Source organism: Apis florea, unplaced genomic scaffold (genome assembly GCF_048593485.1).
Source record: "Apis florea isolate Af1SG1 unplaced genomic scaffold, ASM4859348v1 contig_2201_pilon, whole genome shotgun sequence".
NCBI classification, from domain to species: Eukaryota; Metazoa; Arthropoda; class Insecta; order Hymenoptera; family Apidae; genus Apis; species Apis florea.
The window spans coordinates 1,268,986-1,296,430 of record NW_028256542.1 but is presented as its reverse complement, the minus strand read 5'-3'; the positions used below and the strand labels follow the sequence as shown (position 1 = coordinate 1,296,430).

The window sequence follows — 27,445 nt, the reverse complement described above, 5'->3', positions numbered from 1 at the left end:
TTTCCTCTAATAAAATAAATTTTAAGAAAAATTTTTCAGATTTATATTTGTATTACATTCGTTTTTCATTCTTTTTTAAAAAAACATAAAACATTTCATTTTTAAAATTTTATTCATTTTCGTTACTATTGTTAGTATGTATGGCAAAGATATGTACATGCAACTATTACAACTTTTAAAATATTACATATTATTTCATAGTGCTTTTTATATAATATGATACAGATTCAATTTCTAATTCTACGTTGATAAAAAACAATCAACGAATTCTCGATCATCAAACACAGCCGGTTAACTTATGTAATATAATAATAATAATAATAATAATAATAGTAATAGTAATAGTAATAATAATAATAATAATAATAATAATAATAATAATAATGTAATAATTTCCATTTTTAAAATATCGTATTGTAAATAACTTCATCTTCCGTGCTGATAATCGAATCAATTTGATCAGTCATTACCATCGAGTTTGCATATCTACTATTGTCACTAATTTTGCTTGGCAAAGGTGTGGTCGAATCACGACCTTTTACAACGATTTTAATCCTAGCCATAACATGACTTCCGGGACATTTTTGGACCTGTGCAGCCGCGTTCTCACAAATCTCCGCATAAATGTCATCAGCTTTGGTCCTAGTTAACTTGGGAAGGGATGGCACTGGTGTAAGACTATCTCTAACACGAGAATAATTGGGTTGTAATTCAACATTGGTTGGCATTTCTAGAACACTGGTGGATGCCGATCTTTGTACAGGTTGCTTGGAAGAGTTCGAATGATTCGGATGAGAGGTAGTTTCTGGCTCCAAACTGGAGTAACGCTCTTGACACCTCATAGCAATTTCCGGCTTCACTGCAAACGTGAACGAAGCTGATTTTTTCGCAGGGTTCCTGCTGCGATTGCCTTGAGCGAATTTCGAAATTCGATCTAGAAATCCGTTCCGACAATTCTGCCTGGTTTGACTCTTTTCTCGAACGGTGCTCTTCTTCAATTGTTCCAATCCATCTTTCAGACTTTGCAATATTGGCTTCGTTTCCGGTTTTGGTTTGATTTTTTTTAAATGCATCTCCTTAAGATTTTCGCCGACTGGATGCAGTTTCAAAGGTGCCACTCTTGGTTCCGTTGCACGATCTCCGACAGCCCGGCTGAAGTGGAAGAACAGGTTAAGCCACATAGAATATATATTTACAAATGTTTTATATCCTTTGAATATCATGGTAATAAGGAACGTGGTACGGTATGTTATTTTCTATCAGTGATTGCATATAACGATATTTTTTTTGTCCCATCGCGTATGTATGCATGAAAGCATGATCTATCGATTATTTTCTGGAATATTATTTTATAATTAATAATACCTGCAGGCAGATAATAATCGTTGCATTTTCGGTGATGCCAGAAGTCTAGCTTCTGACGGATAACCTAATCGTGCTCTTCTCACTCTTGGTGCACCATTTCCGGTCACAACCAACTCAAGCATTTCAGGATTGTGAACTGGTCTTTCCGGTACAATGCATCCTAAAACAATTGGACCTCGAGTTGAGCTTTCCAGTTGCATTAAGCCGCCATATTCCCTTGGCAATGGTACAGGTAATGGACCGGCTATTAAGCGAACCTGAAAATAATAATAATTTTATTTTTTACGATATTATTGATAACGACTATATGATATTAAATTCTAATCTCTTCTAATGATTTAATCAATAAATGAACAATAATAATGAAATTAAATGTGTATATGTATAACATAATATAACAGATCATATGAATTTTCTTGATTTTTTTTTAAAATTGTATTAGAATAAGAAAGAAAATATTTTATATATATATATACACAACTTAAATTGCTATTAAAAATAAAATAAAGTGATAAACATAACAGATATTATCAAGTGTAATTAAGGAAATTAAAAAAATAAAATATATTTACCCTGAGAGGCAACGGTCTTTTCGCAAGATGATGTACTTTGTACAATACTGCATCGCTTCCAGTATCGATACTTCCATTCTGGCAAATAGCGTAGAATTCTCCTCTTGCCGACAAAGAAGCGAATACTTCACGACCATGTGGATCCAAACATTGTGCGTACTGATCCTTTTCGGAAGAGCTGCCGGAAATTCCGAAGGAAACCGTACTACACTTTCTCGTGTCTTGGAAAACCGCTATTAATCGTAGAATCTCTCCAGCTCTGATCGTGGTCTTCGTATAATGAGCTCGTAGATTGCCATTTTCTGTAAATTAACGAACATCTTTTAATTAAAAGGGAATTAATATTGAATTAACGTGTGAATTTAACTAATAATAACTCTTTGAGAGAAGATAGAGTTAGGTTCAATGTACATATTTTTGGTCAACGAAACAGTTCCAATTGCGGTTAAATTATTTGCGGTCGCAGGTGGAATTCTTGCCATTTGCGGTTTGCGAATTGCGGTCGTGAAAGCTTTTCCACACATTTTGTTTTGATTTAAAACTAGGAGAGAAAAGTATAATATTACATTCAGAAAGGAAGATTACAAAGATGTCGTGTAATTTTATAGCAACAACAATTTCTAGTTAAAAAATTAATATCAATATTTGAAATTACAGAAACAAATTAAAATTCTTTATTTTATATTTTTGATATAATCTACTACTACACTACTAGATTTCTAAGAAAGAGAAAAAGATAAATTGTAAACTTACAAATTCAATATAAATGTCTCTCTATTAAATTGTTCAAGAGAAAAATAAATTGAATATTTAAATTTTTTATTTCTTTTTTTATTATTCTTCATACATCCATTAAATTCCATCAAATTTTCTATCCTTTTCTATCACTTGGGAATACCAGTTAATCTCATGCAATGTCATTTCCTCTATGACTGCAAGTAGAATGACACTGCCTAAGGCAGACATTCAACACTGTGTAATAAGCTACCAAGATATTACTAAGTATCTAGTTATTTAAAAAAATATATTTTCAATCCACTCATTACTCCCTTGTAGATGATATAATTTCTTACTTTATACAAGATATGTGGTATTTCACTTTTTAAAATGGAAATATCGACAATTTCAAGCGTAAAACAGAAACTGAAACTTGAATACCCTTCTGTTATGCCTCTTATATCACTGCTTTGTGTGTTTCCGCCGCTATATACTCCATTTACCGCATTTAACTTTCTGCTACCGCTTGGAACGTATAATTTGCGCATTCCCCATATTTCTCTTTTTACCATGTCAGGATATGAACGCTGATATTTATATGCATTTAGGTCAAGAACGTTGCTGCTTGACATTACAACCGATATTACATTCACGTGTGTCATTATTTCTCTCTTCTTTGCTCCTTTTTCCGCTTCTTGTTTTTTTTTTTTTTTTTTTTTTTTTTTTTTTTGCCTCGTCCAACCACTTTTTTTTTATGGTATTTTGATTCTTTTCTCATGCTTAACTTGTTCTTCGCTTCATAGTGATTATCTGTTATTTTTTTCTTCTTTCCATTTTGAATCTTCTTTTGTTTTGTTTTAAACACTTTCTTAGTTCTTTTTATCTTTACCTTTTCTTTCATATTTCACATCATTTATTACCTTTGACTATCTTAGTTTGATTTTTCGAATACTTTTTTTCTTATCTAAACTATTATATTTATTTATAACTATATTTATAATTATATTTTCAATCAATTTCATTTTATTGTAAATATAAGAATATATTTGACTAAATAATATATAATCAAAGTAATGTATGTTCAAAGCAAAAAAAACATTAGTGAACTTAAAAGAAATTATATAATGGAATATATTGTCACGAATATCAAATTTAAATTAATAATAATCACTTTACATAAAAATATTTTCAACGTGGTATAAATTCTTTAATCGAATCTCATCAAATGATCGAATACTTATATATATGATTGCACTTCTTTTCTCACTTTCGATCTCAATTCAATTTTCTCGTTCTGTATTCTCGTCTCGTGCTCTTAATTAAATCCTCGAAGAGACGCTAATCAACGGTAGAAACGCGACGATGCACGAAGAAGTTAATTTACGAATCGTATAATTAACGAGCTGCAGTAAAGAATTGTGCATGTGTGTGATACAGCGAAGAATTCCAATCTTAATATGTATTGTATACGTGTTTCATTTTCGTGGCATTCTCACTTACCCATTTTCGAGTGGGTCAAAATATATGCCCTTAAAGGTGCGGCTAAAAGAAACGCTGGTACTCCTGCTCGTACCAAGGAATCCACTCTTCTGTACACCCTTGCACTGCCCGTTGTATTGTTCCCAGATATCACAGAAAACCATCCTGAAATAAATGAAAATCAATTTTTTTTACATGTATTTTAATGCAATTAATTGTATGGTAAATTTCTCTTCTAATTACAATATAGTTTAATTTCTAAAAAATTAGTATTTAGTTTTATTTGAGATTCAATTAGAAAATTGTTCAATATTGATTTAATAAAAATTGGATTTATTCTTTAAACGACATTGACGATTATATTCTTCCAATTGAATAATAAATTATCAATTTGTCACCTTTCGGTAAATCTATAAATTATTTTTTTTTTTTTTTTTTTGAATTATAATACTCCTTTGAACAGAGAAAAAAAAAAACATGAAACTTACAAAGAAAATTACAAGAGAAATATTGTAAGACTCCATATGACTTCCTATGATAATATTTCAGGGGACAGGTTTGTGTAGAAGCATTAGGTGCATAGAAATAATACTTTCTACGATTGAATGCAAATTTTACTACTCAATTGCTTTGAGAGTAATGATATTCAGACATGGGAACGACTATTGATGATTGTTCATAATGTGCCAATGTAATTTATTAACAAGGAGGCTGACATTTACGTTTCATTATTCTTATTCATATATTTTCATCATGCTAAAATTAATTTTTTTTATGATTTCTATCATATTTACAAAGACAACATCAAATTAAAAAAAAATTCCAATTTTAATTTTATTTTGATATTTAGCTCATTTTAGTATTGTAAATGGTTCATCATTAGCATGAAAAATGTTTCGAAGTTGAGTGCCAGAATTTTTTTTTTTCCTGTGAAAAGTTTGATGAATATATCGTGCGTCAGGCTGCATAATGAATAATGGATGATGCAGCGAGTAGCTGAATAATGTCAGTAATAAAATAGTAAACTAAATTGGTTTTTGCAAAGTGAAGAAATAATCTGGCCCTGCAACGCATGATTTACATCAAATTATTGAGTCAAGTAGCTGCAAATTGCATACGAATAGGCGACCGGATATGGATATAAACGGGGGTCGTTTATGAAAATAACAAAACAAAACTTTAACTACAATGAAATTATAATTTTTATATAAAATATTTCTCCTTATTTTGTCGTTTGATTATAATTAATATAAAATAGACAATTTATATTATATGATGATTATTTGATTTATAGAAAAAAAGAACAATAATTGTATTTGATTCAAGTTTTAAAAGGTATATTGGATTAATTGCATGGATTGGAAATTACCTTTATATAGTATAAATTGATAAAATAAAATTTATAATTTTTCATAATATCTTATTATTCTTTCATTATTAAATGGCATCATCTGAAAAGAATACAAAATCATATTATATTTAATTACAATTCTTTCGTTTTTATATGATCAAAAAGGTTTTTAAATCTTTATCATTGAATAATTGTTTAATATCATCCATTTAACGGAATTAATACGAATTCAAATCATAACAAGGTAATAAACACACTCGAATAAGCTTAATTTGTAACTTCACAGATCCAGTATTTTTTATCTACTCATTTGAATATATTACATACACACGTCAAACACAACGTAAATGCATATCGAGTTTTCACGTTACATTTAATAATGTATTCAGCATACACTGATACATTCGTACAGTTGATCCGATCCATAAATTAGCTCGAGTATTTTCAGATATCGCTCCGGACGAACAGATTTACGTTTAAGTTTGGCGCGCGTAAAAACGATCGGCCGTATTAACAGCCGTTTCGTACGAGTACTCAATTATCCTGCTTCTTTACAAAGTCGTGCGTGGACAATATAAGTTACGAGACACTAAACAAAATACTTTGCAGCTTACCGTTTCATGACGTTAACGGGCTTTGTTTCGCAGTATATTACGTGCAAGTAATTCGCGCGTTATATCGGTCGAACGAAAGGACGCCATCCGCCGGGCGAGGCGTTGAATTATATTACACCCTCATGCGCATGCGTGCGCACGCGCATTTTCATTCTCGATTAGTAGTGATATGCATGTGCATAAGGAAAAAGATTCTACTATTCTGTATAGGTTATATCGTTGGTGTGTACGATGGGCAACGAGAAACGTGAGAAGAAATATAACAAGACGCTTTTAAATTATAGTTAACCGCGCCAGTGAATGCGGTGTGTGGCCTGGTATCGTCCGCTAACCGATATGCGTTATGCATATAAAATTATCTCGCGTTATTACAGCCGCCACGAGTTACGCCGGAGATTCGAGTAATTACGATACAGTTTAAACGGACCTAAAATGTTACCAGAGAGACCTGGTCTTTTGATTTCTGCCGGCCTTCTACTAGGGGGGAAAGGCATCGATGCGTGCGCGCGAGCGAGCTTCTGCCGGGCAATTAGCGAATGCCATGCAATTTCCAATGGAACACGCCGGAAACCGTTCGGTTTTCTTCTGGCTATAATTGGTCGCGTTCTTTGGACTGCGCTTGCGAGAGCCGCCGGTCTTCGGAATGTGACAGGTTATTGCATTTCTCTTTGATTTATTTCTGGAGACAATAGCTTTTTTTCCTATTATTTTTGTTCATTTTCCTTTCTTTTTCTTTTTGATTTTTGATTTCGGCTCTTTTAAGAAATTAGCATCGCATGAATTATCATATAATTATTAGGATGAATAATTAAAATCGAAATAATAGATCATTACATTGGAGAAAGTCATCTATAAATTTTTTATTCGTAAATAAATTCGTATTAATTATTAAAAAAACATACCAGTCAATTTGTAGAAGACAATTCTGAGAAATATTTGTTTAATGATCTAAGATAAATATTTTTCTCTATCCGTTCGAAACGCAGGTCATCAAAATAATTTCAGTTTGCGTGTTTCTTAGCAGTGTTTTTTTTCTTGTTCACCAAGAACTGTGGCTGGATCACGACCGTTCGTCCACGATAGCCCTTTTGCCTCCTCATCACCGTTCGTTTTATTTTTCCGTTTCGATTTGTCCCCTTTGCTGATCTAGGAATCGACCGCAACGATCCGACGAAGAAACGAAATATCGTCCCTTCCTGGTACTGCCGCGGTTCGAGGCATTATCCGTGTTTTGCCTCGTTTTCTCCACGCTGGCGCAAGATCGAAGTTGCCGTTATGTCATTCGTAACGGACTTCCATGCTACGTCTTCAGGAACTAGTGCGCCTGCGACGTTTCCAATGTTCGAATACCGGTGGGCGTTCAGAATTTACGCATGATTTACCGGTAAATGGCAATTTTACGCTTTCCGCGTTTTGTATTTTCCATTTTGTTTTGTGGATCGTAAGTAACGCGTATAATGTATCGTTCTGTTCTCCTTGCTAATTTACGAACTTCCAAGAGGACGTAACGTATATTGCACACGCTTGGGTGCGGGAACTCGTGCGCCAATCGATGCGTAATATAAAATTACGACGCTCTAAATTTGAACGAGAGTTCCGTGTTGTTCGCTTCGAGTCAAATTGACACTTTTCGATCGGTATGGCATTACATTCTGGATTCAGTAATTCTTCAATCTTCCTCGAATTGTAACATCCCTTTACGATGATCAAATAACCTCTAAATTCTTTCCTTATATTTTTTTATAAAGAGTGACATATAAGAATTATCGAACGTAACCATATTGAAATGAATAAAAACAATTTTAACTGCGAATGATTATAAAGTACAAGTACAATTTTTTTGGACGATTCAGAGGTTAAGTTGCATTATTCTAAAATATCACGTGTATTTTCGATTGCACATTGTATTCTTGAAAATCTTTCCCTATAACAAGTCGTAATAATGTCATCGAAAGATCTCAACATAACCTTATCCAGAACTATCTCGAAACGTACATAGGTCACCGTCATTGGCGTCCCGTGGAGGCGGGGAAAAAGCTGGCTTAGAGACTTCAAATAAATCGGGGATTCGCGTTCCACCGTGTTCGCGGTTGGTGGTCTTCCGAAGAAGGACGAAGGATGTAGCCATTTAGTAGGAAGGAAATACACACCGACGTGTTTCGGTTCGTCCGCAAAAAGCGTTCCAAAGTTCGACAAAGATACCAGGCGCGCGCCCCGCGGCGGTAATAGCAGCGAGCCACGGCAACGGGGACACGGTAGCCGAGTGGTCGGCTGATCGAAGGTCGGCTGGTTCTTTTGGTCGTCGCTAATTGATTTAAGAATGCCGCCCCGATGCGAATGCACGCATGCTGCGCATCGAATCCGGCCTTTAAGGACCGTGTGCGCTTGCTAGTGAACACGAGCGCCTATCGAATTGGAATGTTTCGATTATTCTAGACGATTCTAGTCTCGAAGAGACCTAAATTTTTAAATCGTATCTTTTCTTTTTTTTTTTTTTTTTTGATTTTAATCACTGTAAACTTTGTTTTTCACGTGGCTGTTGGAATATACAATGAGATCTTTTAACAGATTATGAGCGAAAGTTAGGTTAGGATGCTAAGATTTGAGAGAATACGTTTGAGAAAGAACGTTTTTGTTTTAATTGTAATTTGAAAAAGTTTTTTTTAATAGAAGTTGACTCTGTAATTTGCAACATGTCAAATTTCTAATATTATTACTTACTTATTTATACTTATTTCGCAAGAGATAATGTTTGGACATACGTTTCTTTGAACAAAAGATATGTTATTGAAATCAGTTTAAAAACTACGTTTAAGTGAATTTCAATAGAAACCGAGTGTGATTTCTTATTCTCGGTTTGTGCACAGTATATACACACACAGGATATACCGGGGAGCGTGCACTCCGGAAAAGAAACGTTGCAAACGCGTAATCAACAAAGAATTGCACAAACGGGCTTCCTCCACTTTCCATTTCCACGCCCGTATCCGACATAGTTAACGCGACTTGCATGTTCGCGTTGCATTCGGATTACGATCGAGTAAGATTGCCGTGTATCCGTTGGAAAAACTATCTATTTGAAAAACTAGCTTCTTGAAAAGAGGAGAGGGAGGAGGGAACGAGTCGCAGAACCCGGTAGAAATTCCTTTTCCTTCTGTATCGACTTCCTCGACTTCTTAATTAGAGTAGTATACGCTATCATGAGATTGCGCAATTTAATGATGTAATTACACACAGCTTTTCGATTAATTATTCAAGGGGATATAATGTTTCCTCTGAGAAGGGATTTCGTGTCAAAGTCATTGTCAGCTTATAATAATAATAATAATAATAATAATAATAATAATAATAATAATTCGCTTTCTTCTTCGATTTTCTATTCGTATAATCGTGTGGATGAAACGTTGCAATCCAAAAGTTCAAGTTTGAAGAGAAATATAACGAGTTTCTACGATGACGAATAGGTTAGGTTAGAATATTTTCGGTCATATTATAGAGCGCCGGGTTGCAACAACGATACATACTTTTAAGCAAAATCATCTTTTCCTAAAATCACTCGGTCAGAACGTTACACAATGATTGAAATGATTCAGGCCACATTTGCACATTTACACTTGGTCCCGGTAATCGGAAGTGACGCATTACTTGGTCCACGCGGCGATGCATTGCGAAACGGAACGCATTGCACCGTTTCCAGCACGTGTCCGGGTTTAAGTTTCAGAACAGGGGCGTTGAATAAAGCCATGCGTCGAGCAACCTTCCTCCCTCCCCTCCCCCTCGCCCAAGAACCGTAAATGGACTCATTGTCAGCGAATCGGAGAAGGAATCCATGGCTAAGGTTGTTATCCCCACGAGGAACCAGATGTTCGTGTGATCCAGGTGCGCGGTTTCAAGGCACACGTCACATTGTAACGCGCTCTTCGTGAATTAATTCCTGGCTCGTTGAAAAGGAGACCTTCCCCCTTTTCGAATGAAATCGACAATGGTACGCTCGATGTTATCCAGATGTTATCTTCCGACCCGACAGCTTTTAAATGCTTCGAATGCTTCACACCGATTTGTGCTTCAACCAGCAATGCATAATTCCAAATTAAATTTATTTTATTGTTTGAAAATTTTCAACGGGAGGAAAACCGATAATTTTTTTTTTCTTTTTGCATTTTTTAAATAATAAATAAAAATAAATTTCTACGATCGAAAAGGCATATTGGGTCGAAATTTTAAATCGTATAATTTCGAAGATATAAAAATTTTGTAAAACAGAGATATTTAATTGTGGGATCAAAATGTGCCGCGATTAGAATTCGTATCATCACCGTTAATCACTGATTCACCGTAAGATCCATATTTCTTACGGGGTACCGTAAGATTCATACTTTGTGATACGCAAGATGCGCTGTAAAATTGATACATCTTGATACATAATATACGTCTTCCTGATTTCATAATGATTTCGACGATTTTTCACGCAATACTTCGCGATACTTCAACCGGATCTGTGGTATTTCATACAAGCCACGATTTCCTTTCAAAGCTCTTATTTACTTCTTGTCAAAGGTCCATTGTGTTTTACCGGAGTGCCGGTTGTAATTTGAAATAGTTTCTTCGAAACCGTTTCTACATCTCCGGATGATGGATTTTCACAGAACCTTATGCCTCGTTTGCACGGTGCGACAGCTGCATGGTTGCACGTTTTTTTTACCATCGAATATCGTTGCACAACTTTATTGCTGTTTTTTTCTTTTTTTTTTGTTATTAATATTTCCTAATACTTTTAGAGCGAAGAGTACTACATAGGTAGGAAGTAACGATCAAAAGTTTTTTCTTCTAAAATTTAGAATTTTCTATCATCCAATTCTTTTTACCATTTCTAAAATTGTCATAATTTTTGTATCCAATACTCATTTTCAAATTCATCGAGGCGAAATTCGATTATATTTGTTCGTCCATTTCTTTTAATAATTTATCACTTTTATTCTCGTTAAAATAAACAATGAAATATAAATTTATTATATCTAAAATAAAAGATTGAAAAAGGTTGCAATAAATTATTCTAACACTATAAAAAAAAAATATGATTGTTATTGATGCACAGTGGTTGTATTAAAATTAATATATTACATACTGAATTTTACTGTCATTATAGTAATCAATTTTTTGCCATTGCAACGTAATAACACACCGGCAGCAGTTTGTTGCACTACTTACGGCACAACTTCACGTATATTAATCTCGATAGGAATAAAACTTAAAGTAATGCACGCTCGAGATAATTATATGGAAAAGGTGGCGCGCCTAAACGCGGGGCAAACAAGTTAACTTCGAATAGGTTTTTAATTATGTGGAATCACGATCAATAGCTTTCACACGCAATTTCGAGGAATAATTGTAAAGCATCGAGCACGATAATTATTTCGATTTAGGGATTTAATCTCGGTTCAAGGTATTGGAATGAATTGGTGGCATTCAGAAATCTTTCGAAAATAAAGGCGTCACGAAAAAAAAATGAAGTATAGCAGAACCTGTTTTTCAATAGCAATCATGAAAATAATAGCAATTGATGATTATTCCCTCCGTAGGAAAATTATCTCAAAGAAAGATTCGAAATTGAAGTTAAGTAGGATTATAAATAATTTCAATAATTTCATTTAAACAATTTTCAAAGCCGGACACAATATCAAGTCCAATTTAATTTTTATTTCCACGGTAATATCGTAGATGGATCAATTCTAGAAATCATTGGTTCGTATTTTTTATCTTTTTTATCGTCTGGAGGAAATTAGACTGTTAGTTAACCGCAGACAGACGAATCGAAGGAGAATATAATTGCTCCTTTATTGTCGTCCATTTTTAGCTTCACGATGTCCGTACAAGGCCGTATTGGATACGACATAATGACCGTTATTTGAAATTTGGGGGAGCAGTTATTTGCGGGAGCACGTCTGCTAAAATATCCTCCCTTTGTTTAGAATGGAGTCCACAGCTTGTCTGACTCCAAATTTCTTTGAAGCGATTTTAGAAAAAGCCATGCGGTCGTCGAAATTCTCTACTTTCAAAGCCGTGAACACTTTTGGACAAAAATTGAATCGATACATTTCCACGAACGATCTTGATATTATAAAATAATAATTTGCATGACAAATACTCGAGTTGAAATTTTCTGTTCTAATAATAAGATCGGAAAATTTATTTCTAATCGGCCAACTTGTGCTCGCCTTTTTATTCTCGATTGTGTTTGTTGGATTCATTGTATCAGTGTTAAAACTGGCATGATTTCCAGCCAACCGAACAAAGCAGTAGAGCGTGGAGTAGTGCAGGCCAGTAGTACTCGCAGTAGACATGTTAAATTGGCGTGACTTGTGGTCACAGAACTTTCCTTCGCGCTTTAGCCTGCTTTGGAGATCGGAGACAAAGGTCCAAACCCGAGAATTTTTTTCTGCGTTCTGCCACCCGTGATTCTCCTATTTCCGCAAAATGACTCTGTAATTAGAATGACACGCGTTTCACGCCTGTGAAACGGTTCATTACGAAGACAAAGAAAACTTGCTTTCTATCTTCGAGTTTCTTTTTTACTTACAATTCAATTATTTTTCTTCTTACTTAATGTCACAAGTTTTTCAAATAATTTTTCTTAAACTTAAGAGCGACCCTCTTAAATTTCACGTTCTTTCGTTCTGTAATCTCGTTACACAGGTATTCTTCAATCTCTTCCTTCTCCCAGAATTTACTCAAAATAGTAGCAAAAGTGATGATAAGCATGAGCAAGAATTTAATTTACGAAAAATATCTAGATTCACCTTCTTCCTTCTTCCCTTTTCTTGTAAAAAAAAAAAAAAAAAAGAACTTCAAGAACGACGGCCTCCACAAGCTAGCGTGCATCTCTCGTCGTTTCTTCTCCATCCGTTGAAATTAAAATCTTTCGCTCCGTTTCGTTGATCGAATTACAATTTCATAAGCGGCCAACCAACGCGCCTCGATATCCCCACTCTTCTCTCCTCTCGAGTCTGATGCACCCTCTCTCGCAGCGGATCGCGACGCACCTTTTTTGCCTCGCCCCTTCAATGTCTTCATTTCGTCCCCCTGGTCACGCATCCGTAAGGAAAAACTTGGAAAAAATTCCACCCATCCGTTTTTGCACGCTGTCGTAAGCTGATTACTATGATTTATGGAGGAGGTAGCTTTCGTTGCGGATTATTTCTTCTTCTTCCCCCCCGGATTTTTTTACACCCTCTTCCCGTTGAAACCACGGAGCCTCGAATTATTCGAATTTTCATCAATCGAAATTCGCTACGATCAAAATCTTCGAATTTTAATTTCAGAAATTTTACACTTTCTCAAGTATTAAATACTTCAAATGTCTGTATTTGTGTATATGTATATATCGTGATGCACAAACTTTTCACAAGAGGGAAGATAAAAGAAAAAAATATCGGTCACCAAGGAGGGAGCAACCAAGTCTGTTTTCGGTGGAATTATTAGCCTATTGCCTCGATCCTCTCTCTCTCTCTCTCACTCTTTCTGAATCGGTAGTGAAGGGGGAAACGGAATCCACGAGTCGAGGGAACTTGAACCTTCAACCGGGATAAAATTACCGGGGAAGATTCAACCGTGCATCCGATTCCAGGGGCTGATAGGGACGATGGACGATATCGCACAAATCACCGGCTCACTTAACTACTATTCGTGCAAACCCTCGGCTACGGACTCCGGGGCTCCAGTTTACAGTAATTTATTAGGCGTGTAAACCTCGAGCTCTTGGCCGACGAGGTCGACGTCCTGCGTCCCTCTCATCAGGAGACCTTCGGATCCTTACATTTTTTCCCTCCCCCTCTACGCTGCGACGATACTCCCCTCGAATGCTTTCCTTCTCTCCCTCTCTGGCTTTCATCCTCCAGAAGAATGGCTTTATGGTTAGGAGGATCCATCCTCCTGGGAAGAAGAGATGGTTTTTGCTACGTCGAAAATCATCGACCGCGCTCCTGTCGTGAAATTTACATTCCACGGATATGGGGGAGGTGTACTGTGCGCTGTGCATCGTAGAAAGGGCGATCCTGAAAGGGAGGAGGGGGTGGGGCAACCTGTTCCTCTGCGGGAGAGATCTTGGAGAGTTTGTAATTTTAATTCCAAACTTTTTTTTGTGATAATTTATTTAACAAGATTTTCGTAGAGTTTAGGAATTTAACTTGGGGGTCAAAAGTGGGCAGGTATCGTTCTTCTGATCGTCTTAACGTAAGACATGATGATCCTTGAGGATCTTGTTATTTAGGCTCAGCAGTTTTATTTATCAGCTAAGAATTCTATTCGTTATGCTTGCTATTCAAAGTAAATGTTATTAATTTGTTCGATTAATATGTTGTTGAGAAAAGAGTAGGTTTATAAGTAGGTTATCATAAATTAATATTGATTTTCTATGTAATTGTATTATTAAATATCCATAAGAATAGAGAGGAGAGGCTTGAGATAGCCTTTTCTTTGTAAGTATTGTTCAAAAAGATTCATCATTCATGGCAAACGATTAAAATACGTATTGTAATAACGTGATAAAATAGAATAGAAAAAGGCAGTGATATTTTATTTAATAAATTTATACGAATTTTTGAATTCGAAAAGTCTAAATCGAGCGATAAACGATTTTCACGAAGGGTTTTTATAAACGATAAAAAAAAATTCGTATATTGACTACTAATTATTTTACAAGTCATCTCGTTTTACAGTCATAAAGCTACTTTTCAGGTTTTCAATAGTGACCATATCCTCATCCGTTTTATGACACGACGTGCAAAGTAATAAACTTTCTTCACAACCATAGTCCTGATTAGCAGCCATTAGTTTTTTATGAATGATTCCCGTTATTTCCCTTGCGTTGTGTTAGATAAAAGTTGCGATGCAATAGAATTTATGATTCATCCTTTAAGCGTTTTTTCCTTTTTTTTTTTTTCTTAAATTACTGGAAGCTAAAATAAAGGCCTGGGAAGATAATTACTAATAATGGCTAAATAAATATATAAATGAACGTAGTTTTTTTTTCTTTCTTTTTTTTTTTTTTTGCTATTGAATTGTATGTTTAACGAATATATTGAGCGTTCTATCAGCTGTGTGTACTTATCTTTCTGGCTATTATTTCTTAATGAAGAGAGAGAGAGAGAGAGAGAGAGAGAGAGAGAGAGAGAGAGAGAGAGAGAGAGAGAGAGAGAGAGAGAGAGAGCGAGAAAATTATTATAATTGGAAACTTGTAACCAAACTTGTTTTTATTGTATTATTAATCGATATATTATCAGAATATCGATATTAGAAAAATAATACTTTTAAATTGCGAAAGAGAGATTATCAATTTTGACGAGGACGATAATTCCATTTTTCATTCTATGAAATAAACAGATAAAATAGTTAATGCATTTGATTGAAAATAGAAGAAAAGAAAAAAACGTATTCCGAAAGATCTCGTCTGAATAAAATGAAATTAATTGAAAAATAAGTTCTAACGATATTTTTGGCGTGTTATTAATGTATATATACATAAGGAATTATTACCTACAAACACATCGTTAAACAGCAGATGAATATTACTTGAATAATGCAATCTTTATAACATTTATAACATTTCGTACGTATACGTACGTATAATTTATAATTTGATAGTTAATTATATGATAATAAAATAAAGCGACATAAATCAAATATACGAATTTCAACTACCGGATAATTAGTTATAATTGTTAAGTTCTCTCAATATTAAAATTTTGATGATATATCCGACCATCCCGATCATGCTTTATCATAATTATCATGATATCGTATATTTTCATGTGATCAAAATTTTCAAAAATTTTTGTAATAAAAAAAGTTTAACTTTATTTTTTCAATTTCTTTGCATATTTCTTGCCTACTAAATTGTCGAAGGATAAATAAATGATTGATAAACTGTAATATTTGACACTTTCATCAAATTATACAAGACAAAAAATATTAGAAACGAAACTTTGAAAAAAAATCTGAATATTATTATAAGATCATTAAAATATCAGTTACGTGTGCACGCCTTCAATTTCTTCCAATAAACGTGTCTCCGTATTAAGTAATAGAAAACATTTACAATGCTATAAATTAGATGTTATGATAGTTTTTGAAGCGATATCCAGTCGTAATCCCATCTTATCCAACTCTCCCCTACTTTCTACACCTCTAGCACCCTATATTTCACCATTTTCTAAAAAATGAACTCCAACTGCAACGCTCGAATAATCATACAATCCTCGTATAACGATCGTTATAGCTAACAACCTTCCTTCGCAAAAAAAAAAAAAAAAAAAAAAAGAAAAAAAAGAAAAAAAATGACTATATCGTTTCACTTGCTTTCGAAATCGTCGAGGGCAAGTAGCACTTGTACACAAGGTGTTCAGATGAAACACACGGATTTAACGAGTTGAGACAAAAAAGGATGCAAAGATGAGATGATTATTTTTCAAAAAATAAATAATCGTAAATAATTTTGCATCAAGTAAAACGAGATAGAAATATAATGTAACATCGTAAAATTACTCTGCTTAATAACTGAATTAAGTTTCAACGTTTCATTCTAATTTAAATCTAAGCTTTTTCTCAAAAATCAAAAAATCATCTCAAGAATTGTCATTTTAGAGCAATGAAAAACAGAACATCCAGAAGATTATAACTGAAAACAGTTTCGATTGTTTCTTCAATACTATTATTAGAATTAAAAACTATTTCGAACGACATAACACACAGACAAACAAAAATGTCCACGTTTTCACTCTCCAGACGTATATCTAAATTCGAACACTGTGTATATCTACTCGGTCGGTAATCCCCTTCTCGCAACAACGTGCGCCCGATCGTGCATTTCATGCACGTGCGTCGGACAAATGGGATTAGCCGGGTGACGAAAGTGTCCGCTCGGAACGGAACCGATCGTGCCGTTTGAAATTCCACGATGACGCAGAAGGAAAAGTTGCCGGTGGAACAGTTAATCGGGGGCTCTGTTCGATGCCGGGGCACCTGAGAATTTCTTGTTGCACACGCGAATCACAAAGAGTCCTTGGTTGGCCTGATTGGAGTGACGCGAGGATCGATTCACCTAATGAAGCCACCTGGCTCGAGGTAAACGCGGCTCTCTCCGCTCGTGCATTGGCATTCTACCGTTTAAAGAGATTTGCGTTTCTTTGGCCAATCAGAGAAGTTGAATCCAGATGAATTTCGATGTATCTTCTAAAATTTTAGATCTTTTTCTTTTTTCTGGTCGAGTATAGATACTATATTGGAGTATAAATTGTTTCGATGAAAGGTATTCGATAAAATTTTAAGGGAATGTTAAATTTAAAGAAAATCTATCTACTAGATCTAAAAATGTAAATCTAGGGGACCCTAGTATTTTTTGGGAACTTTAGATTTCCAATGTTCGACATTCATTTTAACACCATTCCTTTCAACAAACAATTAAAATTGTTTTAAAATAGTCATCCTATAAAAAAAAAAATCTAACCTTATTCGAGCATAGTTGGTGTTCCAATTAAATTAGAATTGGACACTAGCGCCACGTCAAGTGATCGGCGAAGAAACTAGCGGAAACACAGTTGTCACGTGGGCACAGGTCAAGTTTTTATCACGTTCAAGAGGGGCTCATCGTGAATTGTGCCGCGCTTATAGAGTATTCGTAGGCGTTAAATAATGTTTCCTTAGTCAATTTACTGTTAGTGCCTTGTTCGATATAACCTGCGCTCGGCCGGCACGAACTGCATATTTACGAGCGGGTTGTAAACCGTCGGCTAGGCGTGTGCGTTGCACTATTTGCTACGATAAATTGGAGCAGGCCAATTTGTCACGAGCTCTAGGTTCCACGGAATGATCATCCTTATTGTCGACCGATAACGATCGTCCGTTGAAATAATTTACAATGTCGGTGTAGGAGCGAACGGTCTCGAGACAATATGGCGAAGCGTTTTTTCCCCCTTTTTGTTTCAGGATAGTATACGATATCAAGGAAGTGTTCATTGTTTTTGCGAAGAGACGTTGCAACTCCTTTCGAGCGTATCTTTACGAGGAAAATGGCTATTAATATAATCCTGATTAAGTTTCCGTAAAATTTTATATATATATATATATATATTTCTATGATACCATTATAAGCTGACGATAAAACGTTTAGTATCTTTCTTATCAGTACATATATCTATATATATAGGAAAACGTCTAGTTTTGGATCCATGAAAGAAAAATCCTAAACTTTATTCTAGACTAGTTTTCAATCCTTCTTTGCATCTTCCCAAATCCATTGAGCTATTGAGCTCAATTCCACGGATGCATCCCACATTTTCTCAAACGATCGTCCAATTATACAATTATAATTGCCGTCTCAACGCAACGAGACAAACATTTCAAAACGTTTCTCGTTAATGATCCCCACGTAACCCTTCTTGTACACGTAACAACACGTCGTTCGAGATGGAAAGGTCAGTGCTCAATATTCACAAGCGTATTATTTTAAACGAAACAGCATGATTCATTCACGGATCGTTTTCGCCTACGTGGATCGGCACCAATAGTAAAAGTGTCGCAATCGACGTAACCGATTTTCCCCGAGCGATGAATCAACGCTATCTCGAAAGCACGCGACGATCATAAAAATTCGCAGCGGGCTACCTTTTCCCCCCTTTTCCCTCTCTTTCTTTTCCTTTTCACGCTTATCCACGCGTCATCACACGGCGGTGGCCGCAACCTCCTTTCGTCACGATCGGTAATCGACAGGTTAATCCGTTAGGCGTCGCTTCAATAACGCTGTCGTGTGTTGCAACTATCGAGTAACAGGCAGGTATGCTAACCACTATGCCCACTCGTGACGTTTTCATTAGAGGAGGCCGAGGACGGATAATCGGTTTCGATCGGGGTTAGAATAAGATTGAAATCGTTTAAATGTACAGTTACCTCGACCCCCCCGTTCAAGGAGTAAAAGTCGTAAACAATATTATATTTTTAATATAAAGTTGGTGAATCGAACGACAGATATCGATTATTGGTACGATCGGTATAAATTCATTCGAAAGATATAGAAAAGAAAAGAAATTTTAAGCGTTTTGAAAAAAGAAGAAAGAAACGCTATGTAAAATCTTTCTACAGTATCCAACTTGTGCATATACCAGCAAACATAAATATCGTTGCTATTCCGTTCACGGCCGAGGCGGCAACAAAATGAACAAAATAATACAATGAGCTATCGGTCCATCTATCGATCATTTTTCCCCCCCCTCCTCGAAGAATACGAGAGAATCGTTCCAAGGATAGTGGTTCCTACCGACGCAACCCACCACCCTTCCATCTTAAAACACTCTCTTTCTTTCTCTCTGTTCGTTGCGCCATTCTCGCCCGGCTCAACCTTAATACGCTCGCGTTACCCTTCTTTATTGCCTCGTAATTTTCTTGGTGAACGTCAGAAAACCAATATGGAATACCCTCTACCTCCTGTGGATATCCGCCTTTGAGCGGAGGGCCGGTCCCCCCTCCCGTGTTTTGCACACTTATTGCCACAATGAATAGTTTACGATTCGAAAGAAAGTAGAAGTTAGGTTAGGTTTTTCCAATATATCGGGACGAGTTTGAAAAGGAGAGATAGTGGCGACCTCTTTGGCGATATTATCGACGAGTTACACATACATATTGTGTATAACCAGTTTCAGTGATCTAAGCTGGTTATCACAACCGTTCCCGTTTGCTTTGCCAGCCATAATTTACGTTTTCCTGAAAATGTTTACCGGATACAGGGCCCATTAAGAGCTAACCGCCGGTTGCCGAACGATTATACTTCACTATCAATTATGAGCGATCCTGCTGCCTTTTTCCCCTTTCTTTCTTTCTCTCGTTCTTTCTTTTTTTAGATTATTTCGCATCGAACAAGTTTCGCGGGATTTGATTTGTTCTTCTGAGCGGAAGATGAGCGGAGTCTGGTTTAAAACGAAGGATTATTTATTATTGTTTCGTCGCTAGTTTATATAAAGTAATTTATCTAAAGAAAGTAAATTTGTTCCTTCGTCACAAAGCATCAATAGTTGGCAGAACAACTCTGTCAAGCCCCTTGATGCGAAAGTGAAAAATGATGGAGCGTTTCCATCCGCAAAATGAGAAGAAGTATGGTCAACGATAATTTTTATCATTTCCAAGAGAATGAAAAGACAACTCACCCGGATAACCTTCTGGGATGACTATTTCCGGCCCCACTTTGACATCGTGCCTGTAACGATGTATCAACAGGGTAGCGGTGACACGAAGCGATCTCTGTTGCTGTTTGTAAAGCAACACCGGCCTTCCACCGGCGCCCTCCAGCCTCACCACTCTAGGCAACGAGAATCGATCGAGGAACTCGCGCAGGGGCATGTAGCCGCCGCTGGACCCGGAGCTACCCTCGGCCGTCGCCTCCCTCGAGCTCGGCAGCGATTTCGGCAGCGAAGGCACCTCCTCGCTCGACATCGTCGAGAACTCGCCGTTCGACGACATCTTCTCGTCCACTTTTTCAACCCTCACTTCTAACTTCCAAGATAATTCCAACGCGACTTATCTGTCCACGCCTCTTATCGGCAACCACGGCTCTATTGCGCATCGTTCCAAATCGAGGAGCACGGCTCTTCCGACAAACCACGACGATTGAAGGGATCGTCTCGCGTCGACGAGATGCAACTTCTTACGTGGTTAACTTCTTGGCAACTTTGCTGAGAGGCGCGTCTCATCCGCGAAGAACGAACGGTTTCCTCGACTTTCGGCAACATTTTCATCTTATCGATCAACAGGTTCAAACAGGCCCACGTCGTAAGCTCGCGTCACTTGCCCGTCACTTTCCACCTCGATAGATATCCCACCTCCGCGATAAGGGATCTCGAGGGAGGAGAGGGGCAAGATTTCAGAATCGATCTCGATCAAGCCTGAAAGCCGATCGATTCGAGTCATCGAGCGCGACCGAGGAATTCATTCACTGTACACTGACTGTTACCGCAACGAGCAACAGGGCGCAGTGAGATCACGGTGCGGTTCTTGGGAAACGGGCAGCGTTCCTTGCGAAAATTCCCTCGTTCGAAAACTCCCCTCCCATCCTCGGGTCCTCGTGCGCCAACCTTGGCCGCCCCTTTCGAACTCCGGACGTCGGGAAGGATCGCGTCATTCTTCCAAACAGCTGACGATTTCCTCGAACGCCAACATTTGGAACGAATGATCGATGGTGGAAAGATCGTTGATATAAACCGATCTGCCCGAACTATCCCCCAACACCATCAGTTCGTCCCTGCCAACCCTCGATCGAAACTTGGTAGAAACTGCACCATCCTTTTTCTTCGAAACTTAAGTTCTTAAGTGTTCGAATCAATTAAACTCTTTTCGCCAGATTCACACCGGTTTAAAAGGTAACCACTTTCAAATCTTCTTCCGATATTCAGGGAGTACAAAGAGAGAAGCGTGGACGATCACTTTCCCTTCCTTTCAACAAAACTTTCTCGATAAGGGATGTGTTCGGCCGAGATTCGGAAGAACCGATCGAAGCGGCGGACGCGAAGTCACTGACGCCCGGCGTGACTGGGGCCCGGCGTAAGAGGCCCACCGGCACACGGACGGGGCCCTCCACCACACGCGCGCCTGTCGGTGGCCGGTGTACTAGCAGCGGCGGCTCGAAGAACTCGGGGCCCTCCCCGGTCGTAGCTCGAGCTACGAGGGACGTGGGCTTATTCAATAGGGGTCCTATTGTGTTCCAGCCTCAACTGTTCAGCCTCGGACAGAAGCGAACCGCCCTTAATAGTTTCCTGTGGAAACGTAATCGTGAGCGAAGTTGGTGTGCACACGAGTATATCCAATAATAATTTGACAAAAATCATCTTTAATCTTTCGTCCGTGTATCAATTTATCAAGGAAAAAGATGGGCGTATCAGGGTTTCGTTCAATTTGGACGGAATTAGGTTTGGAAACAGGATCGAACAGACAATTATTATTACAAGAGTTCACGAACAACTACGAACGATTAATTTCAAATTTGCCTCCCCAAAGCGCTTCTCCCCTATTTTAATCCGCAGCGGAGTTCGTAACAACTCCGCATCCTTAACGATATAACTGTGACGCCTTAAAAAGCGATCTCACTGGCAAATACACACCGAGGAGGAGCAAAGGCGGCTCGCTCGATCCTTATAAAAGATCCGTCCAAAGTAAAACTTCACGTTCACCCGTAAACCCGTAATACCTTTCCTTATACAGTTATCTCCCAGGCATTAAAGGGAAATGGTACATGCCTGGGATGTATATTTAATTATATCATTTTATTCGCCTCGCGAGTAAAAGAAAAAAAAAAAAAAGAAGGAGAGAAGAAATGTAAAATCGCGATGGTGCGCCAGGAACGGATGGTTCCTGGGAAGCTTGGAAAGTGGAACGACCTTGAGTCTTCATTCTTCGAACGTGTGTACCCTCGCGAAAGAATAACCATGCATAATACACGGGCTGTTGTTGCATCACGGACCAAGCGATGATACATAGTGTTCGCACGATTCTCTTTCTTATCTCTCGTCTTCTCTCTCTCTCTCTCTCTTCTTCTTCTTCGGTCGTCGCGGGAATCACACTCTTTTGTTCGTCGATTGCGCGCGCATAGTGACGTGTAATGACGATGTACGGTACCGTGACGAGAGATCGTTGCCACATCGAGATATCCTGCCGCGCGAAACTATCAAATTTGAATACTTTGCCGGGTAAAATTTTAGGTATTACATAAGAATTGTTGTTTTGCAAATGGGGAAGGATAAACAATAGATAGCTTGGTTAGAAAGAAACACCTTAAAAGATAAAATTATAACAAATAAGATCTTTCTTCCTTATACTTGATTCTTCTGATTGTTATTCTTATGGATAATATTGCGTGTATCTCTCTGTAAGAACAGTTGTGTAACAGGAACGCTATTATTGGCTTAGTTGTCACATCCACGGGAATTTGTGAATTCTTTCATTGAACTTACAATGTATATCGTTATTTCATGTTACACAATCTCGTTATTAGGAGAAGATCGTCGGCTAAGATTGTTGGTAAAAGCACGCAAGAAGTACAAAAGGTACGAACTTCAGTGTCGTCACGCGTATGTTGCAATTTATAATAAAAAGAGAATATTTGAAATGAATATTATCAAGCATGAGAATATTTGTTTTTAAACGAGTTTCTCAATATTGTTTATAAATATATTGAACGTTAATCATTCTCACTTTATTAAAGTAAAATTTTATTACAATTTTCTTGGTTGAGAAACACTGCGTGAGTTTGTGTTTAAATATACGTGATATACGTACATCCAAATTTGGAAAGTATTTGTGACCTGTGTGTTTTTCTGCATCTTGTGCGTTTTATTTCTTTTCTTTCTTTCTTCTTCTTTTTTTTTTTTCTTCTTCTTCTTTTATTTCACTTTGATGTCCGACTCGAGAAATATGGCTTATTACTTTAGAGGCATGAGTCAGTCATCTTTTTTTTTCCTCGAAAAGTATTACGAAATTTTTTTCCTCTAATGATACTTCGTAAATGCTCTTTAGAAATTGTTAATTGACGATTTAATTGCTTGGAAATGCGAATAAATATAATTGTCACCGAATAAAATTCTCTCTTCGTTCCATAACTTTACTGCAACTTTACCAGAAATAATTACGATTTTCATTCTTCCAAGAAGAGACCAATATATGCAATTACGTATCCACCATTTTTGAAAAAGAGAAAAGTCTTCATCGGAGACGAATAGTCCTTGGTTGGCGCGCATTCGTGATATTCAAAGCGGCTGGAACGGCGCTGTTAATGGTCCAGACAAAAGGTTGGACAGCTCATCTTGATAAACATTTACGAGTACAAAGTCTCCCTCGAAATGCATTATAGTAGCATTTATTTGGCCGTTACACATGTTTATGGGTTGTTGGACAAGCTTCCTTGGGCGTACCCCAATGAAATCTGGACTATTGAGACCGTATCGTTGGCATACGTATGTATATAACACGGGGGTACGAACGTGGAGGGAACGCAGCGCCACCACTTGCAAAATGATCATTCGTATTGTCTCTCAAATGCTTTTCAATGTTACACGTTTCGCTCGAGGGGGGAGGCGAAAAATTCTCGTCCCGTGTAGGAGAATTTGCAAATAAAACAAATGCGGTGAAAATATGGCCGTGTAATATCAGGCTTTGCTGAATCTCGGCCATTACATTGTTGTGTTCGTCTCGTTTTCTTTCGTGTTTAATGGTTGTCGTCGGCTATACACGGATTAGTGCCATTGTCGTTGTTGTACAGGGTGTTCCAAGAAAGTATCCTATCCTCTCGAGGTATATCCTTCATGATACCTCGAGGAATTTTCGATTTTGATGCGAATAAATTATTATTATTTTTTTCTTCTTCTTCTTCTTCTTCTTCTTCTTTCTTTCTTTTAAGTATAACACTTCGCTCAATTTCAAGCTTTGAACCTGATCAAAAATTACACGTATTATCGAGCAATGGTTCATTTCATACGTTTCAAAGGGATAAAAATAAGATAGAATGTGATAGAGTGTAATTTTAGGACTGCGAGTGCTTAAATTTCAAACTAATTAACTCGATATCTCGATGCCACATACCGTAGAGTTCGGAATTTCTAAATCCGCAATTCAGCCTCGAGGGGGGAAGAAGGGAACAAAATGTGATCGCCATTCAACCACAACCGTTCCGAGTGCACCTGCACTCGGCACGAAGCGGGGAGAGAGAGAGAGCACGAAGGGACAAACGCGTGAAATAATTGTTTCGCTCTATTACGATTCTTCGTCCCTGACCTTGAGGTCCGTAAAAGTACTTAATCGCGCATTCTGCATCATCATGCCACTTTCCATCGTCCCTGTTCCCCTCTCACTCCCTCTTTCCACTCTTCATTCTTCTGCCTCCGTGCACGCGTGACTCCGTGTTCAGCGCCAGCTTTGTTTTCAGACCGAAGCCGCCACACCCTGCGCCCTCTCGCGGGGTAATAATAATTGTTTGCGCGCTTACGTCTATAAAATGGCGTGCCCTTGTCCTTGCAAGGCTGCACTCACGCCACCTTTAGACTCCTCTCTTTTTCAACGGACCGCACTGGCCAACACACACCGTGGGAAGATACCGAGATCGCGATGGACCCTCCGGCTCGCCTTGACTGATCCTCTCCACAGATTAGTCCTTATCTTTCCTGTACCTAACTAAACGCAACCGCGGTAAATATAGAATTAAATGGACCGAGGCGTAGCTACCGACGGTATTAATAAACTTCGGGTTTCACGTGTAACTTCTTACGTGCCGCGACGCCCCCGCCATCTTCGACGCAAATCGAAACTACGCGAATCATATCCTCGATCATATAGGTTATACATATACTGTTACTGAATATTATCTCTCGACTATTTTTCACGATCAAGCATCGACGAGAAGTAATTTCGGAAAAATTTGCAACGATCGATCGAATGGAAATGTCGCGCGAACATAACCTCAAAATATTAGAAAAGAATATTATTTCGATATAGTACGCGTGCTATCGATTCAAACTTGCTAATTACTCTGGACCTGGGCTCGTCCCATTCAACGGGGCTAGCGAGCGGATCGGAGAGCGCCACGGTTTAAGGGCAACGTTATTCGGTCACCGGTGTCAACGATCCGATATCGTGGGGATCGATCTGTTCACGATTCACGCCGAGAATGGCACGGCCGCCAATTAGGACGCACGCGCTTCGCATTTTTCACTCGGCGTTTTCATATGAAATAAATGTGCTAACTAACCAATTACAGCGGGACGGGCCACGGGACCGGCTGTTCTGCTCATTAGTGTCACGCTAAAGCGGCGACCGCACCTTCCCGCGCATGCGCACGAATACGATGACGATGACGGTCCACAACTCGCCGAGGCAAACCGATAAATTCGATCCTCGTTCGTGCGGAGATTGCACGCGAGATATTCCTTCGGTTGCGTTCGTGTTCAACTCTTTACACCAGGCGCAAAGTGGCTCGATTGAATAATTGGACTTTATTGTGCGTCTCGTTCCGCTAATATGCAGTTCCGAAGACTTTCGTGTCCGATTGCTTTTTCAAAAGACTTTTTTTTTTTTTTTTTTTTTTTTTTCCGCGTTTAACGACAGTGTGAATAGAGGCGAAACACATTGGTGAAAGTTATCTAATCTAACATCTGTTACCACCAGAGAAAAGAAAGTTTCGAACCAAGTTACATCGTGTTACATGTACTTTATAATAGGTTATGTTTTTAATTCTTGTTCGAGTATTTAAGAATAGATTCGTTACTCGGAACTCAGCCTCGGAATTCCGCACACAATAAAGCAGGGATAAACTGAGCAACATTTTTTACGAGATACCCGATGCTTTCGTTTCCAGTGGCAATTACGCGTACTTATAATGTTGTTAGCGAATTGTGAGCAAATTGTCGTAGCCGCCCAATAATGATATTTATAAGTACGGTGATTTTGAGTAATGGCTAAATATGGTGTTCGAAAGATTCCTACATTACCAGTTTATTTTCCGGCTACCTGTCAGAAATTATACGGTCATTTTCTCTGATTGGTTGAACGTAAGAAACGAGCGTAATCGAACCGTAGGAATTTGTTTCTGAGGTTAACCCCGGTTGTACTCGGAATTCCATCCTTGCGCTTCTCATCGGCTCCATACTGAGAACTTCTTCGATTTAATTGGACCTTGCACGAGGCCATATCGATTTCCCTTCTTGGATTTCGTTTAGAAATTAAAAATACACAGTGCGGGGAAACGAAAAACGAATAATTGGTGTGGCTTAATACGAGAGGAGACTCTCGTTTCTTTGCAGAAACATTGTTATAGGTTAGGTTAGGTTTTCTATTAAATTAAATCTCGAAATAACGAGTGACAATTAATATAAAGTTACTGTACTGTATTTTAAATATTTGACTGTTCGAAGATCGTTAAAACTTTTATCATTTTTAACTAAGGTAAAGTTTCTTTTACTTGTGCTACTTAAAAACAATTGTAATAAAGTAATTCTGTAAATTGCTACTTTTTCATCGTACATGTACAAAAATAATTTTATTATATTTATTTTACTTTTTATAATCCTTCTAATATTTCTATAAAAAAATATCTATCCAATTGAGTAAATTTACAAGTTCACAAGTGTGCTGCATTCAATTAATTAAATTCAATTGAAATTAAAATTATATATTTCAATTTAAATTTGTGAAAATCTGTGAAACGAAGCTTTAAATTTTCCTTCACATATTTATACTTTGCATAAAATAGCAATTACATATCATTTTTTATGTATCATTTTTAAATAGATTCAAGTATTTCTCTATTAAGGCTATTAAAACTTTAT

At 37.3% G+C, this 27,445-nt stretch overlaps 1 protein-coding gene across 1 annotated transcript; it reads right to left on the bottom strand.

Moving 5' to 3' along the window:
• Positions 1-93: 93 nt before the first annotated feature.
• On the bottom strand, positions 94-25,893 carry LOC100865817 (uncharacterized). The gene is made up of 6 exons (XM_086917473.1): positions 25,870-25,893; positions 20,288-21,889; positions 4,155-4,298; positions 1,938-2,239; positions 1,366-1,622; positions 94-1,152 (listed from the first exon to the last, which is right to left on the bottom strand). The coding sequence occupies exons 2-6, from the start codon at positions 20,598-20,600 to the stop codon at positions 402-404; spliced, it is 1,767 nt and encodes a 588-aa protein (XP_086773599.1). The 5' UTR covers positions 20,601-21,889; positions 25,870-25,893; the 3' UTR covers positions 94-401.
• Between the last annotated feature and the right edge of the window lie 1,552 nt (positions 25,894-27,445).

Excerpts from the sequence above, each read along its gene's own strand:
- LOC100865817 (XM_086917473.1), bottom strand. The coding sequence starts at position 20,600 with ATGTCGTCGAACGGCGAGTTCTCGACGATGTCGAGCGAGGAGGTGCCT. Across the intron at positions 2,240-4,154 it reads TTTGACCCACTCGAAAATGG|AAAATGGCAATCTACGAGCT; the intron begins GTAAGTGAGAAT and ends GTTAATTTACAG. Across the intron at positions 1,623-1,937 it reads AAAGACCGTTGCCTCTCAGG|GTTCGCTTAATAGCCGGTCC; the intron begins GTAAATATATTT and ends TATTATTTTCAG.